At 37.7% G+C, this 12,000-nt stretch overlaps 1 protein-coding gene across 3 annotated transcripts in view; it reads right to left on the bottom strand.

The window, feature by feature from the left end:
• The window catches only part of Sntg1 (syntrophin gamma 1), a 624,894-nt gene that overhangs the window by 123,366 nt on the left and 489,528 nt on the right, over positions 1-12,000 (bottom strand). For all 3 annotated transcript variants that reach the window (XM_055603535.1, XM_055603536.1, XM_055603537.1), the window contains one exon: positions 8,631-8,760. In XM_055603535.1, coding sequence (XP_055459510.1) covers positions 8,631-8,760 — 130 coding nt within the window. The remainder of the gene's footprint in view (positions 1-8,630; positions 8,761-12,000) is intronic.

The following is a 12,000-nucleotide window of genomic DNA, read 5'->3' as shown; positions in this document are numbered from 1 at the left end:
TAGATAGATAGATAGATAGATAGATAGATAGATAGATAGATAGATAGATAGATAGATAGATGAAAATAAGAAAAATATTTGAAATAAGTTTTATACAAAAAGAAGATCCAACATGTTTGTGGCTATGAAAAGGAAGAACTTAGACAACAGTCATGCCTGTTGGAATCTCATTCTGCAGACTCTGATCATAGCCCGTAGTTAATCTTTAAGAAAACCTACTTTCTGAAAGACTTTATTCTACCATGACTTTCAATTCACCTACAAGGTTGTAACAAAAGACCTTCTATTTACTTATATGTTACCTTTTACAACCAATATCTTTATGGAGAATAATGTTTTATTTTTCAAGCTTGTCCTTTTGTCCTAAACGCACTCAAAGAGGAGAAAGGATACTTAACTCATTAAATATAAAGACTATAGAAAGAAGCTGAAATTCCTACCAAATAAATCCAAGTATCTGATTAATATCCTCTACCTCTTTAGTGGATGGTAAAGAACCTGCCCATTCTTCTGAGGCATTATATTATCCATGGCTTCCCTTAGCAGTGGCATGTTTTATGTACTGAACAAGGCGGTGGTTATTGACTCATTTTCAGCCACTATTCGGAAACTTTCCTCAGCTTACTTATCCCATCTTAAGTGCTACTAGATTGGATACTAGCCCTTTTCCTGAACCTCCAAGGATTTCCACTGAATGATATTCTGAGTAATGTGAAGTGAGTTTACAGAAATTTTATTTTCCATTGATGAAGTGGAGACAGATATGCTTGGTTCCATTTATCCATTTTCCTTTTGCCCTGACCACTGAAGTTCTGGTTTGACTTTTTGCAGGCCAGCTGTGACATAACTACGAGGTAGCAAAGATGAGGCAGGGCAATACTATAAAGATAGTGTAGAAAAACACTACCGACTCAAGACAAGCTTCTGAAGGCATCCCAGAACCACTGAGATAATCAGGAACTATTATCGTGTAGGAGCTTTGTCACACAGAAAGGAAAGTGATAGCAAATCTCATGCTTTTCCACAACAAAAGAATGCTTCTGAAAAGTCAGTAGCTGTATACTCTGGTGGATAATGGGTGTTTTAAAGCTATACTGCTGTCAGATCTGACATTCTTGGAAGTATATGGCAGTAATGGTTGTTATATCACTTCCAAGTTCAATCAACAAATTATAGGCTCCCACTACCGTACCATGCTGCAAACACTTGTTTTTCTACTATAGTTCATGGATGTGCATGTGTAGCTACACTGAGCACACACTAATGTTCACACTGCAAAGACACTATAAAACACTAGTTGTTAAAGAGTTTCTACAGAAAACACTTATTTTTCTAAAATATGACCTCTTCATAATATTTTATATTCTATTAACAACAGTATCTTTTCCTCATATTCATTGGATTGAATGAATTAGTAATAACCCCAGAGTTCCAAAATCCATCAGTGTTGTATTAAGGAAAATAAATTATAAGCAATTCCCCCTTGGAATCTTTTTTTTTTTTTACCCAGAACAGACCCAGATTTAAATTCCGCACTTCTCTCTCCCTGAATCTCCCATTTTCCCTCCTCTCTATAATCTGAGTTGTGAGTCTAAATAACACTTGGACGATGTCTATCCTTGTCCCTGTGTCTGTTCTTAACCCGGTTCTTTCACTCTCTGTATAAAAGAGCACAGAAAGCATTATATGGTGAAGGAAACTTCTTTACAGAAATCTTTAACAGAGTTTTACAAGGGATCATGTAAATGTCTGCCTCCAACTGACCCACATGCCAAACAAGCAAATATTATCAAGTAATAGCAAAATGCTGCTTCCATAATTTATGGTGCATATTTATTACATAAAATTGTTGTTCAACCTGTTTGTTGCTATCAGGGAATGACTATATTATTGTGAGCACATACACACATACATTGTTCTTTGGGTTTCAACATGAAAAAGTACATTACTTAATACTATAGCATAGGTTGTACAAGCTGATTACATACGACATGGTGGGCAGTTCAGTTTGATTGCTATATCGTTCTCTTAAAGACAAATGAAACAAACAGGCTGAGTACACAGTAGGATAGCCGTCTAATGTCTTACCTGACCTGACCGTGTATTATTGACACCGGGTGTGAGGTTTAGCAAAAGTTCTACTGTCTTAGAATATAAACAACATTTTCACAATATTGTACTCCCACACTCAAAGAACACCATTCAGTGACTTGGTGCTAATACCATCAAGGATATTAGTTACTCTGAGTAGAATCCAGACCTGCTAGGTTCTTGCCCATAAGGTTTTAATTTAATTAAATTTGCCTCTTTTGAGCATTAAAACCTTTAAAATCTATGCTATGGTTCATGTGTTGCCTTCTTTTACCAAACAAGAATACCAGCTAAATGAAAACTATGATGCTATTATTTCAAGAGGAAATATTTAATGCCATAAATCTAATAACATAATTTAAATAATATTCCTGCTGCTCTGTCCTTGCTCACTGACTACCTGTCATACACACTCACAGTTCACCTACCAACGTATCTTTCCTAACATCCTGAAGCTGCAACTCTCAGCCTTTCATAATCCATCACTCCCATAACATGAAAATTTCAACCTCATTCATGTACTTGACTCTTGTCTTCCTTCTTCATTTGGCTTCTTACACCACGAGAGCAGACCGACCTATTTTTTTCTCAGTATTACATCCTAGTAATTAACATATTCATGTAGTAAGTCCCTTAAAAATAAAAATTAAAAAATACCATGAATGCATAAATGGGTAAAAAACTTATAAAGCCATCAATGGTGTCAAAACATGTTAATGTTTTAATTAATGCACATATATACTTAAACAAAAATTTATCTTAAACATTATTAGTTTTATAGAAAAAATTGCAATATGACAGAAAGAGTACTCACATACCACACAGTTTTCTTTATGACTGGAATGTCATACATTTCTTTACTACAGACTGTTGAGTACAACAGTGAATCAATAGTAACATACTATTGTTGACTGAAATTTATATGCTAATTTAATTTATGTGAATTTTCCAAATACCTGTTTCTTTTCCAGATCACTCCCAGGGAACACACTTTGTCATGTCTCTCCCAGTTTTAGTTATTTAGCAAAACTTCTCAAAATGGCTTTGTTATGGAAGAAATCTTAAGTTTCTACTGGTTGTGGTTCTAGCAATTCCAGAATATTCATTAGTTAGGATCTGTGCGATGCTTTCTCATACAGAAGCTGGGACCACAGATTCTGAGAGACATCCATATAGGTAAAGTGTCACTGTCATCACATCTTACATGAACACAGTCACAACTCTGGCTGCTGCTATCCTTTCTCACTTTCTTGACTACCGTCTGTGAAATTCCCAACTAGACACTGCTAGAGTTTCTTCTTTCCAACTTGTACATTGCAAAAGATCTCAGTATGTTCTAAGGAACTAAATAATGACAGAAAACACACTTTTATTGTCTTAGAATGTTTATTATATATGCTAAGAACTATAACTGAATTATCTGCTGAATAACATTATCCTCAAGATGTGAGACAAATATTAGCTTCTTATAAATCTTAACAAATCACTGACTTTTACAAGCAATACCTTGCTAACTGTGATGTTTGTCATTTACATAAAGCACCTTATTTAAAAATCATGTCCTAGAAAGGAAGGCAAGAACAAAGCTGTTTCAGTCTTAAACAATCTGGACTTCTGGTGAATTGTTCAATTGTTGGCTTGCCTCACTGAGTGTTGCAACTGGTGTAACCAATAGTAGAACCAGAATTTTTTAATTGAAAAGTTAGTGTGAATATGAGATACATAGTTAAACTTTAAAACATGACCCTAATTTAATCATTATGAAAAGGGAATGTCTTTGGAAGCGTTTCCTGTTTAATACTCCAGGGGAATAATATACTCAGAAAAAATATAAAAAAACCTGGAGAAGTCTCATAAGGTCTCACACCTAGATAAAGAGCTACCGGCAATTAACAGCTGTGTATACACAGAGAATCAGTCTTCTCCAAGGATGGGTTCCCTGACAAGCTATCCAGTCTGAAGTGGTCAGCCTTAAGGGCATATACATATGAAAACACTAAATGGATTCAACAGCTTGTATTTATGTAGTTATGTGTATATATGAAAAAATATTGAACAAATAAGTGGCAATACAAATAAGTGGGAGGGTATCAGAGTACTAGAAAAGAGAAGGGGGTGATGAAAACGCAGGACTCATATATGAAATTCTCAATAAATAAAATAAAAATCAGAATATTTGAGCTGATGGGAATAATAAAACTTAAGTATATGACTCATACACTATTCATTCTAAGAAACTTCTCTGTCCAGAGACAGGGAGCAGAGCAAAGAAGCACAGAATGGCTTGGCAATGGGGGTAGGAAGCAGTCCGTTATGGTTTATTGGAAGGAATCATATTTAAAAAAATTTAGTATTTGCCTCTACATTTCTGAGCAACTGCCAAGTTGCAACCAAATCAAAGAAAAATTAACATGTCTTTCCCAAGGCAAAATGAATAGAAATGTATGAAAGTTACAAGGCTAGGATTTCTGTTGAGTGTGTAGAAGTATATCCTAATGTGGAGCTGCTGAAGGCTCCATTGCTGCTTGTGGAGTAGTGTGTTGGTCACTTAAGCCTCCCAGCTGAGAGCTATCTGAAGGTGTACAAATGATGCTAGAAACAGAGTACAAACTTCATGCTTAATTAAGTCCACAAACAGAAAACAGATCTGTCATTTTACAGTTCTGTAGGTTTTCAGTCCCAAGTAGGTCACACAGGGCCAAAACACTGGTGTCGGTAGAAGAGCATTTGTCAGTGGCAGCCCATAGCAGAGGCTGTCACTTCTCCACAGTCACCTTCCGTAAATGGAAGGCCTGGTGGTTACATTTCAGTCCCTTGAATGATCTAGGTCAATCTCCAGATATTAAAGTCAGCTGCATGACTGTGGGGATCAAAATTGTAACCTTCATCTCATTTGCCACAGGAAGGAGTATAAGCACAAGATTTGGGACTGGCATAAAGATGGCTTCAGGAGGTCATTACTCTATCTGACCTTCTGTTAGGCACAGTGTTACACTCTTGAAATCAAAGTCAATTGTTTCATTTGTGGCTGGTGAACAAAATAATGTGTTTAATCATGAGGTTTCCATATGTATACCGTATAACACTTTGCCCTTCACTTTCCCCATTACCTGCCATTCCTTCCTGGTCCCCTGCCTCCTCCTTTCTTCCTTTCTCTCTTCCCCCTCTCTTACACACACACACATACACAGAGAGAGAGAGGGGGGGGGATGGAGGAGAGAGAGAGTAGCACTCTTCTGCCTATAAATAAAATATCTAAATCTAATCATCTGCCGGTGGGTATATTTTACTTGGTAAATCAGGCTGGTTCTACCTATCAGCTGCTACATAGCAATTACCCTGCTGTACAATTTCTATGTGGTGTGCATCTACATAGTCTTATGTGTATGTAATATACAGGTATATTTCTGGGAGTGGTATGTACCCAAATTACAGGGTAGTTATATTTTAGACTTTTGGGGAAAATAAATTCTGAGATTTTCATTCATATTCATTTCTATAGTGATGGTACCAGTTTGCATCTTAGCAATTAGTGTTTAAAAACTGATTTTTTCCACATTTTCATCAAACATTCATTCTCATTTTCTCTTTTCTTCTTTCCTTCCTTCCTGCCCTCCCTTCTTCCCTCCCCCATCCTTTCTTCTTTCTTTCCTTCTTTCGCTCCTTCCTTTCCTCCCTCCCTCCCTTCTTTCTTTCTTTTCTTTTCTTTCTTTTATCTTTTCTTTCTTTCTTCTTTTCTTCCTTCCTTTCTTTTTTTGTCTCTTTATTTCTCTCTTTCCTCTTCGATCTTCCTGATCGACAGGGCCTCATTTTGTAGTCCTAACTGGCCACAATTTGCTTTGTAGACCAAGCTGTCTTGAATTTACAGAGTCTGCCTGTCCCTAGCTGTTGAGTTTTAGGATTAATGACATACGCCATCATACAATGCCAATGTTTAGCAGACTTGAACTTATGATCCTTCTGCCTCTGCCTCTTCAGCATATCCTATGGGTATGTGCCACCAAACCTATCTCATTTGTTTTCATTTATTTATTTATTTATTTATTTATTTATTTATTTATTTCAATTTCTTCACTTTGTATCCTCACTACAGCCTCCTCCCTCATAGTCTCCCAGTCCCACCCACACATCCTTTTCTGTCCCTATGCCCTTTCCCTAGTCCCCTGATAGGGGAGGACCTTCTCCTCTTCTATCTGGCCTTAGTCTATCAGGTCTCATCAAGGCTGGCTATATCATCTTCCTCTGTTGCCCGGCAAGGCTGCAACCCCCTGTTGGAGGTGCTCAAAAGAGGCAGCCACTGAGTTCATGTCAGAGACAGGCCCTGTACCCCTTACTAGAGAACCCATTTGGAAACTGAGCAACCTATGGGCTTCCTCTGATCAGGAGTCTAGGACCTTTCCATGCATGGTCCCTAGTTGGAGTATCTGTCTCTGCAGGCCCCACTGGGCCTGTGTATTTGGCTCTGTTTTTATCCCTGTGGAGTTCCTGTCCCCTCCAGGTCTTTCTGTCTCCCTCTTCTTCCATAAGGTTTCCAGTACTCTGCCCAAAGTTTGACTATGAGTCTCAGTATCTCCTTTGATACCCTGGTGGGTAGAGTCTTTCAGAGGTCCTCTGTGGAAGGACCTTCTGTCTATCTACTTATAAGTGAGTATATACCATATCTGTCTTTCTGCTCCATTTGTTTTCTTGATACTAACCATTCTGATTGGAGTAACTTCGAATCTCAGAATAGTTTAAATTATAATTGTCTAAGTATGTAAAACACTTTGCAAAGTATTTATAGGCCATTTTCATTTTTCTTGTAAAAAGCTTTCTGTTCGATGCTTTTATTCACTTATTGATTGGATGATCAGTGGGTTTTTTTGTATGTTTTGAAGTCATTATACATTTTGGTATTAATCCCTTGATATATATGAGTGGCCTGTCTGTTGCTCATCTTGCAAGCTATTCATTCTGGTTATTGTGTCCTTAATTCACATGATTCCATTTGTCAGTTCTTGCGATTATTTTTCATGTTATTGAAGCACATTTCAGAAAGCTTGTTTATGTCTATTTCTCCAAGGTTTTCTCCTTGTGTTTTCCTCCAGCTTGAGAAAGTTTCAGGTCTTATATTATAGGTTTTGGTTCACATTGATTTCATTTTGTGTGTGTGTGTGAAGAATAAGAGGTCAAGGTCTAAATGTATTTTTCTGCATGTGGATCTGTATTTCTCAAGAGCATCTGTTAAAGATGTTAAAGAGATATGTTAAAAAGATCCCTGCTCTTTCCCACTGTAGGTTTTGGTACTATTGTCAGCCTTTAGCTGGTCATATCTGTGTGCATTTATTTCTGGATCCTCTAATATAATCACAATGATCTTTCTGTCTGTTTGAACAACCTGCTGATTTTGTTATTATTTATTGTTCTTAGTGTAAGATGAGTTTAGATATGACACCTCATAGTTTTACTTAGGTTCTGCTGACAGTTATGAGTGCTTTGTGCTTCAATATGTGAAATGAATATGATTCTATAATAAATATCATGGAGTTTTGACGGGGGCTGAATTCACCAAATTAACAAAGCTTGGCAGAAAGACGCAGCATCATTATTGCTCAAGTTATGTGCCTTGATCAGGCTTATGGGTACTCAGGTTATTTGTATTTGTTCAGGCAGAGCTTAAAACCTTCAAATGTCTGTAATGGCATCACAGTGTAACTCAGCTTTATGCATAATTTCACCCCCAAGATATTTAAAAAATAATGCAAATAAACGCTGTTGGTTATAGCAGCCCTGTTGTATTTTGAATAAAGAGATGATAATATGTTCTAAGGTCTTTCCTCTTGCTTGGCCAGAAAACTGTCCAATGCCCAATGTCTTTCCTTCTTCTTGGTTTATTATTTTCAAACTTTGTTAGACTAGTTGGAATTATACCGAGAAATTAGAAATTATTTCAATGTAATGATATCGAGGACATGATGACCACAAAGACACACAGAAATTGAGGGAGAAAAAAGGCAGTGGGAAACATAGGTTAGGTGAGAAGCTATTTCTATTGACAGAGGCTGTACTGCTCAGCTTTTTGCATTGCATAAGGATATCCACTCTTTAGCCTTGTGCCCACAGAGTCCCCTGGGAAAGCTTCATTGTCCATGTTGACACTTGCCTCAGAACCTTCTCATTCACACATTCTCAGCTGCAGTCCTAAGGTTGCTGAAGACAAATCAATACCATTTCCTTAAAATTCAGCAACCTGTTTGCCTAGCGTGCTCTTAAACATGCCATTTCCAAGCCACATTCTGTGTCATGTTTATTTAAAGCAGTTCCTTTTTGTCACCAGGCAAAGGAAACCTGCAAGTGTTTTCTTGCAGATCAGTTGTGCCTGTGCTTTCTCAGTGAGGCAATTTTTCTCTTTTGTTTCAGAAAAATCTCTGAGGAAGTAGAAGGAGGCTTATTCTTGGAATGGCACTAAGCAGATGAAGCAAAGTTAAATGCCACCGAATAGACCTACAACTGCTGAAAGACTTTCTGACTAGATATGTATTCCTTGAATCTGTACTTACATTGTGCTTTGTGAGGTTTGAAATGTTGGCTGCTATTGCTTGGAGCCAATCCATGCAGTCTTCAGCAGAGAGGCACTGAAGAATTCCACTGCAGACTCCATCCACAGCAACAACCTGGAAAGCGTTCTGCCTAAGGGTGCATGAGAAGGGAACAGACCAAACACCATGTTAGTTAGCCATTTCTGGCTCAACCAAGTAACTGTAGAAGAGTTCTACCTTCATACAACAGGGCAACGAGCTTCCAGATTCAAACTTGATTACCTCCTGTATAAACATAATTTTAAAATGAAGCAACAAAAAGGCCAAGTTATCATGTATTTGGATACGATTAGATGACATTCTTAAATTCAGGTAAATGTGGACAACCACTGAGATATAAAACAAAGTTGAGGCTGATATTGAACAGCCTCAACTGGGTGAGACTGGCAGGGGGAGGGGACTTCTTTTCCCCTTGGCCGAACATGCCCAGTCTTTGATTCTGTCTCTATCCTCTTGATATTCATCCATTTTCTGAGATATAGAGTAAAAATTGCAAACAAAAACAAATACTAAGCATGGCGTGGCCTGAGAATTATTGTCTTGTGTGTTGTGGGGTGCTTAAGAAAATTCACAAGTCAGATTAAAATCTACCAATGATGAAATGATAGACAACTTCAATAGCTGAACATCCAAAACACAATGCAAACTACAAGTATTCACATATTCTTTCTAAATACTTCTCTTTACTGGCTCTATCAGTCTCACAACTGGGCATTTGAGGATATTAGATATAATGCATTTCCTGAAACAAAGGGAAACCCAGAGAGCGCAGTCTGGCTCAGGGTTATGGGTAGGCTTCTGTCCATTTACATTCTCTATAGACCAGATTCAGTCTCTAACAGGAATACCTGATGATAGTTTTGGCAGCCAAAGCACTCTGCATTCAAATTGTTAACTGTTTTTAGAGAAACCAGTTTTTACACCTGATACTTCATACTGAAGGCAGAAGAATGCTCAAATATATATCATTTATTTCCCATGTAAAATGTTTGTTTGAAATGAAGTGATTTTAAACTTCTTATGAGAAAACTGTGCTTCATGCAAAATGTATATTCAAAATTCACCTGTACACTGCGTTTAATTCTTACTTGAGGTTGGAGAATGGCTCAGCAGTTAAAATCAATGAATCCCTTTTCAGACAGCCCAGGTTCTATTTCCAACACTCATATGGAAGCTCACAACCATGTGTAAGCTACAGTTCCTTTGGGGGCTTCCAAAGGAACCAAGTATCCACGTGTTGCACAGAGATCCATGCATGCCAGACATTCTTACACATAAATAAATATTTCAAGTCCAGACAGAAGCACAACCGTCTATGAAGAATGAGTACATTTTGACCACATCAATTTATATTTTTCCACTCTTCTTAAGCTACAATAAAAGCACGACAGCTGGATATTTTCAGCTGAGTAAAGTCAGTACATTCAGATCAATTCTGAAATCTATTTAATATTATATTTTGTATAATCCCAGATAGAATAAACCCAGAAGATTGATCTTCCATACACCCAGACCTACATATTAATACAAAACAGTTTTATACTCTGCATAATGAATTAAAATACATATATATTTTAAATTATCTACTTTAATTATTCTATTTCAGTTCATAATTGCTTCTATGTCATAAGTATTTTTTACTTTTGAGGGTTAGATAGAAGCGAGATAGAGAGTGATTTCTTTTAGAAACAAGGGTTTCAGAAGCTGAAATATACAGGATTATTGTGACGTGGCTGCCTCTTCTATGAGCAAGAACCTGAGTATAGAATAGGCAGGCAAAATTAAGGAAGGCTCTGTGGGCTTTTCAGGCAATGAAAAGCTGGCATAGATTCATAATATGTATCTGTGTGGTTATCATGGATAGACAAGCAGTGAGGGTAGGCTTATTATGACGTTAGGAAAAATCATGTTTTTCCTAAATCAAATTTCCTAAGGTTCATAGATGAATTAAGACACTTGAATAGATACAATTCAATAACTGTGGTTAAAAATAGACAGTGAGAGACAACAAAACCAAAATTGTTCTAGAGTTTTGAACCTAAACAGTAGAACAGTTGTGTTTTCTATGGTGGGGAAGACAAGGAAAAGCATAAATCTTACACAGAAATAAAGAATCTAAAAACAAAAATTAGGGGCCTGAAAAACATGGTGTATTTTGAGAGAAGCAGGTTTCTGAAACCATTACAGTAGGCATCATCAGTGAGATGTTGATGTTAAGCTGGTGACTAATTTTATGTTTAAAAGTTTAATATTACTGTGCTTAATAGAACTATCAAGCAAAAATGGACTTCCAAATATTAAAGGCCATTAAGGATTAATTTTTGCAATTGCCTGGTCTTGTAAATTTTAACAAAACTGTTGTTTATGCCAGGTAATAGGACATAAGGTCACCTGCTGGTAGACCACTGGTTTTGGTCTTGGTTTTCTGTAAGCGGGAGCTTGTTGTGAATGAGAGGACCATCTGTTTGCGGGAGAACAGGACGTAACTGTGTGTTCTCTGCCTTTACAAATCCCTAACTTTGGTGGCTGGGTGCTACATTCAAGAATCCTGAGACCCATAACATTTGGGAGCTTATTCAGGATTTGGACAGTCAGCTCCATCCATTGTTTTTTTAGCCAGCCTTAGGAGGCTGGGAGGCTCCAGGCATATTGGAAGCTGAGAGATAGGAAAAGCCCAGTGTTTGGAGGGAGCCAGGGGCCTTTAATGACAAGAAGACTTTACAAAAGAGCTGTAGTCCCTGAGTGTTTCCGGCACGCTGGGAACCAAGAAATTGGATCGGCCCAGCTCTTGGAAGGAGCTACTGGCGGATTCTCAACCCTTCGATTGTGAAAAAAGAGGCACCAGAACACCTCCCGAGGTTAGATGAGGATCCTGTTTGCCTGTAGCACACATTTTGAGGCACTCATGGAAAAGCTGGACACAGGATGTTGCTGGCCTTCTTGAAACAGCCAAGATGGAAATTGGCTGCTGGGCATATGATAAAATTTCACTGCCAAATGTTTGTTTTTATCTGGATCCCCTCCCCCAACCCCGACTGTGTGAATATTGTGTCATTTTAAGTCAGTGTTTGATGAATCTGTGTTTTCTGGTATGTTCATAACTTTGTTGCAGATGAGGGAGCCAGGAGACAGGTAGAAAGGAAGGAGTAGGCACAGCTGAGGTGCATACAGGCTGTTTAATAGCTGGGGCGTGTCTCAGCCCTTTCCTGCACTGTCCTCTGTCTAAATCCAGAGGGTTTTTTTGTTTGTTTGTTTGTTTTTTGTTTTTCCATATCTCTTAGCCTTCTTTGTTTTCAGCTTACTCTGGTTCCTCTGTCTAGGCACAGTTTTA

Source organism: Psammomys obesus, unplaced genomic scaffold, assembly GCF_907164565.1.
Source record: "Psammomys obesus unplaced genomic scaffold, mPsaObe1.curated_primary_1811, whole genome shotgun sequence".
In the NCBI taxonomy this organism is placed as follows: Eukaryota; Metazoa; Chordata; class Mammalia; order Rodentia; family Muridae; genus Psammomys; species Psammomys obesus.
Note: the sequence above shows the minus strand (reverse complement) of the source record. Positions and strands in the feature narration are given on the sequence as shown.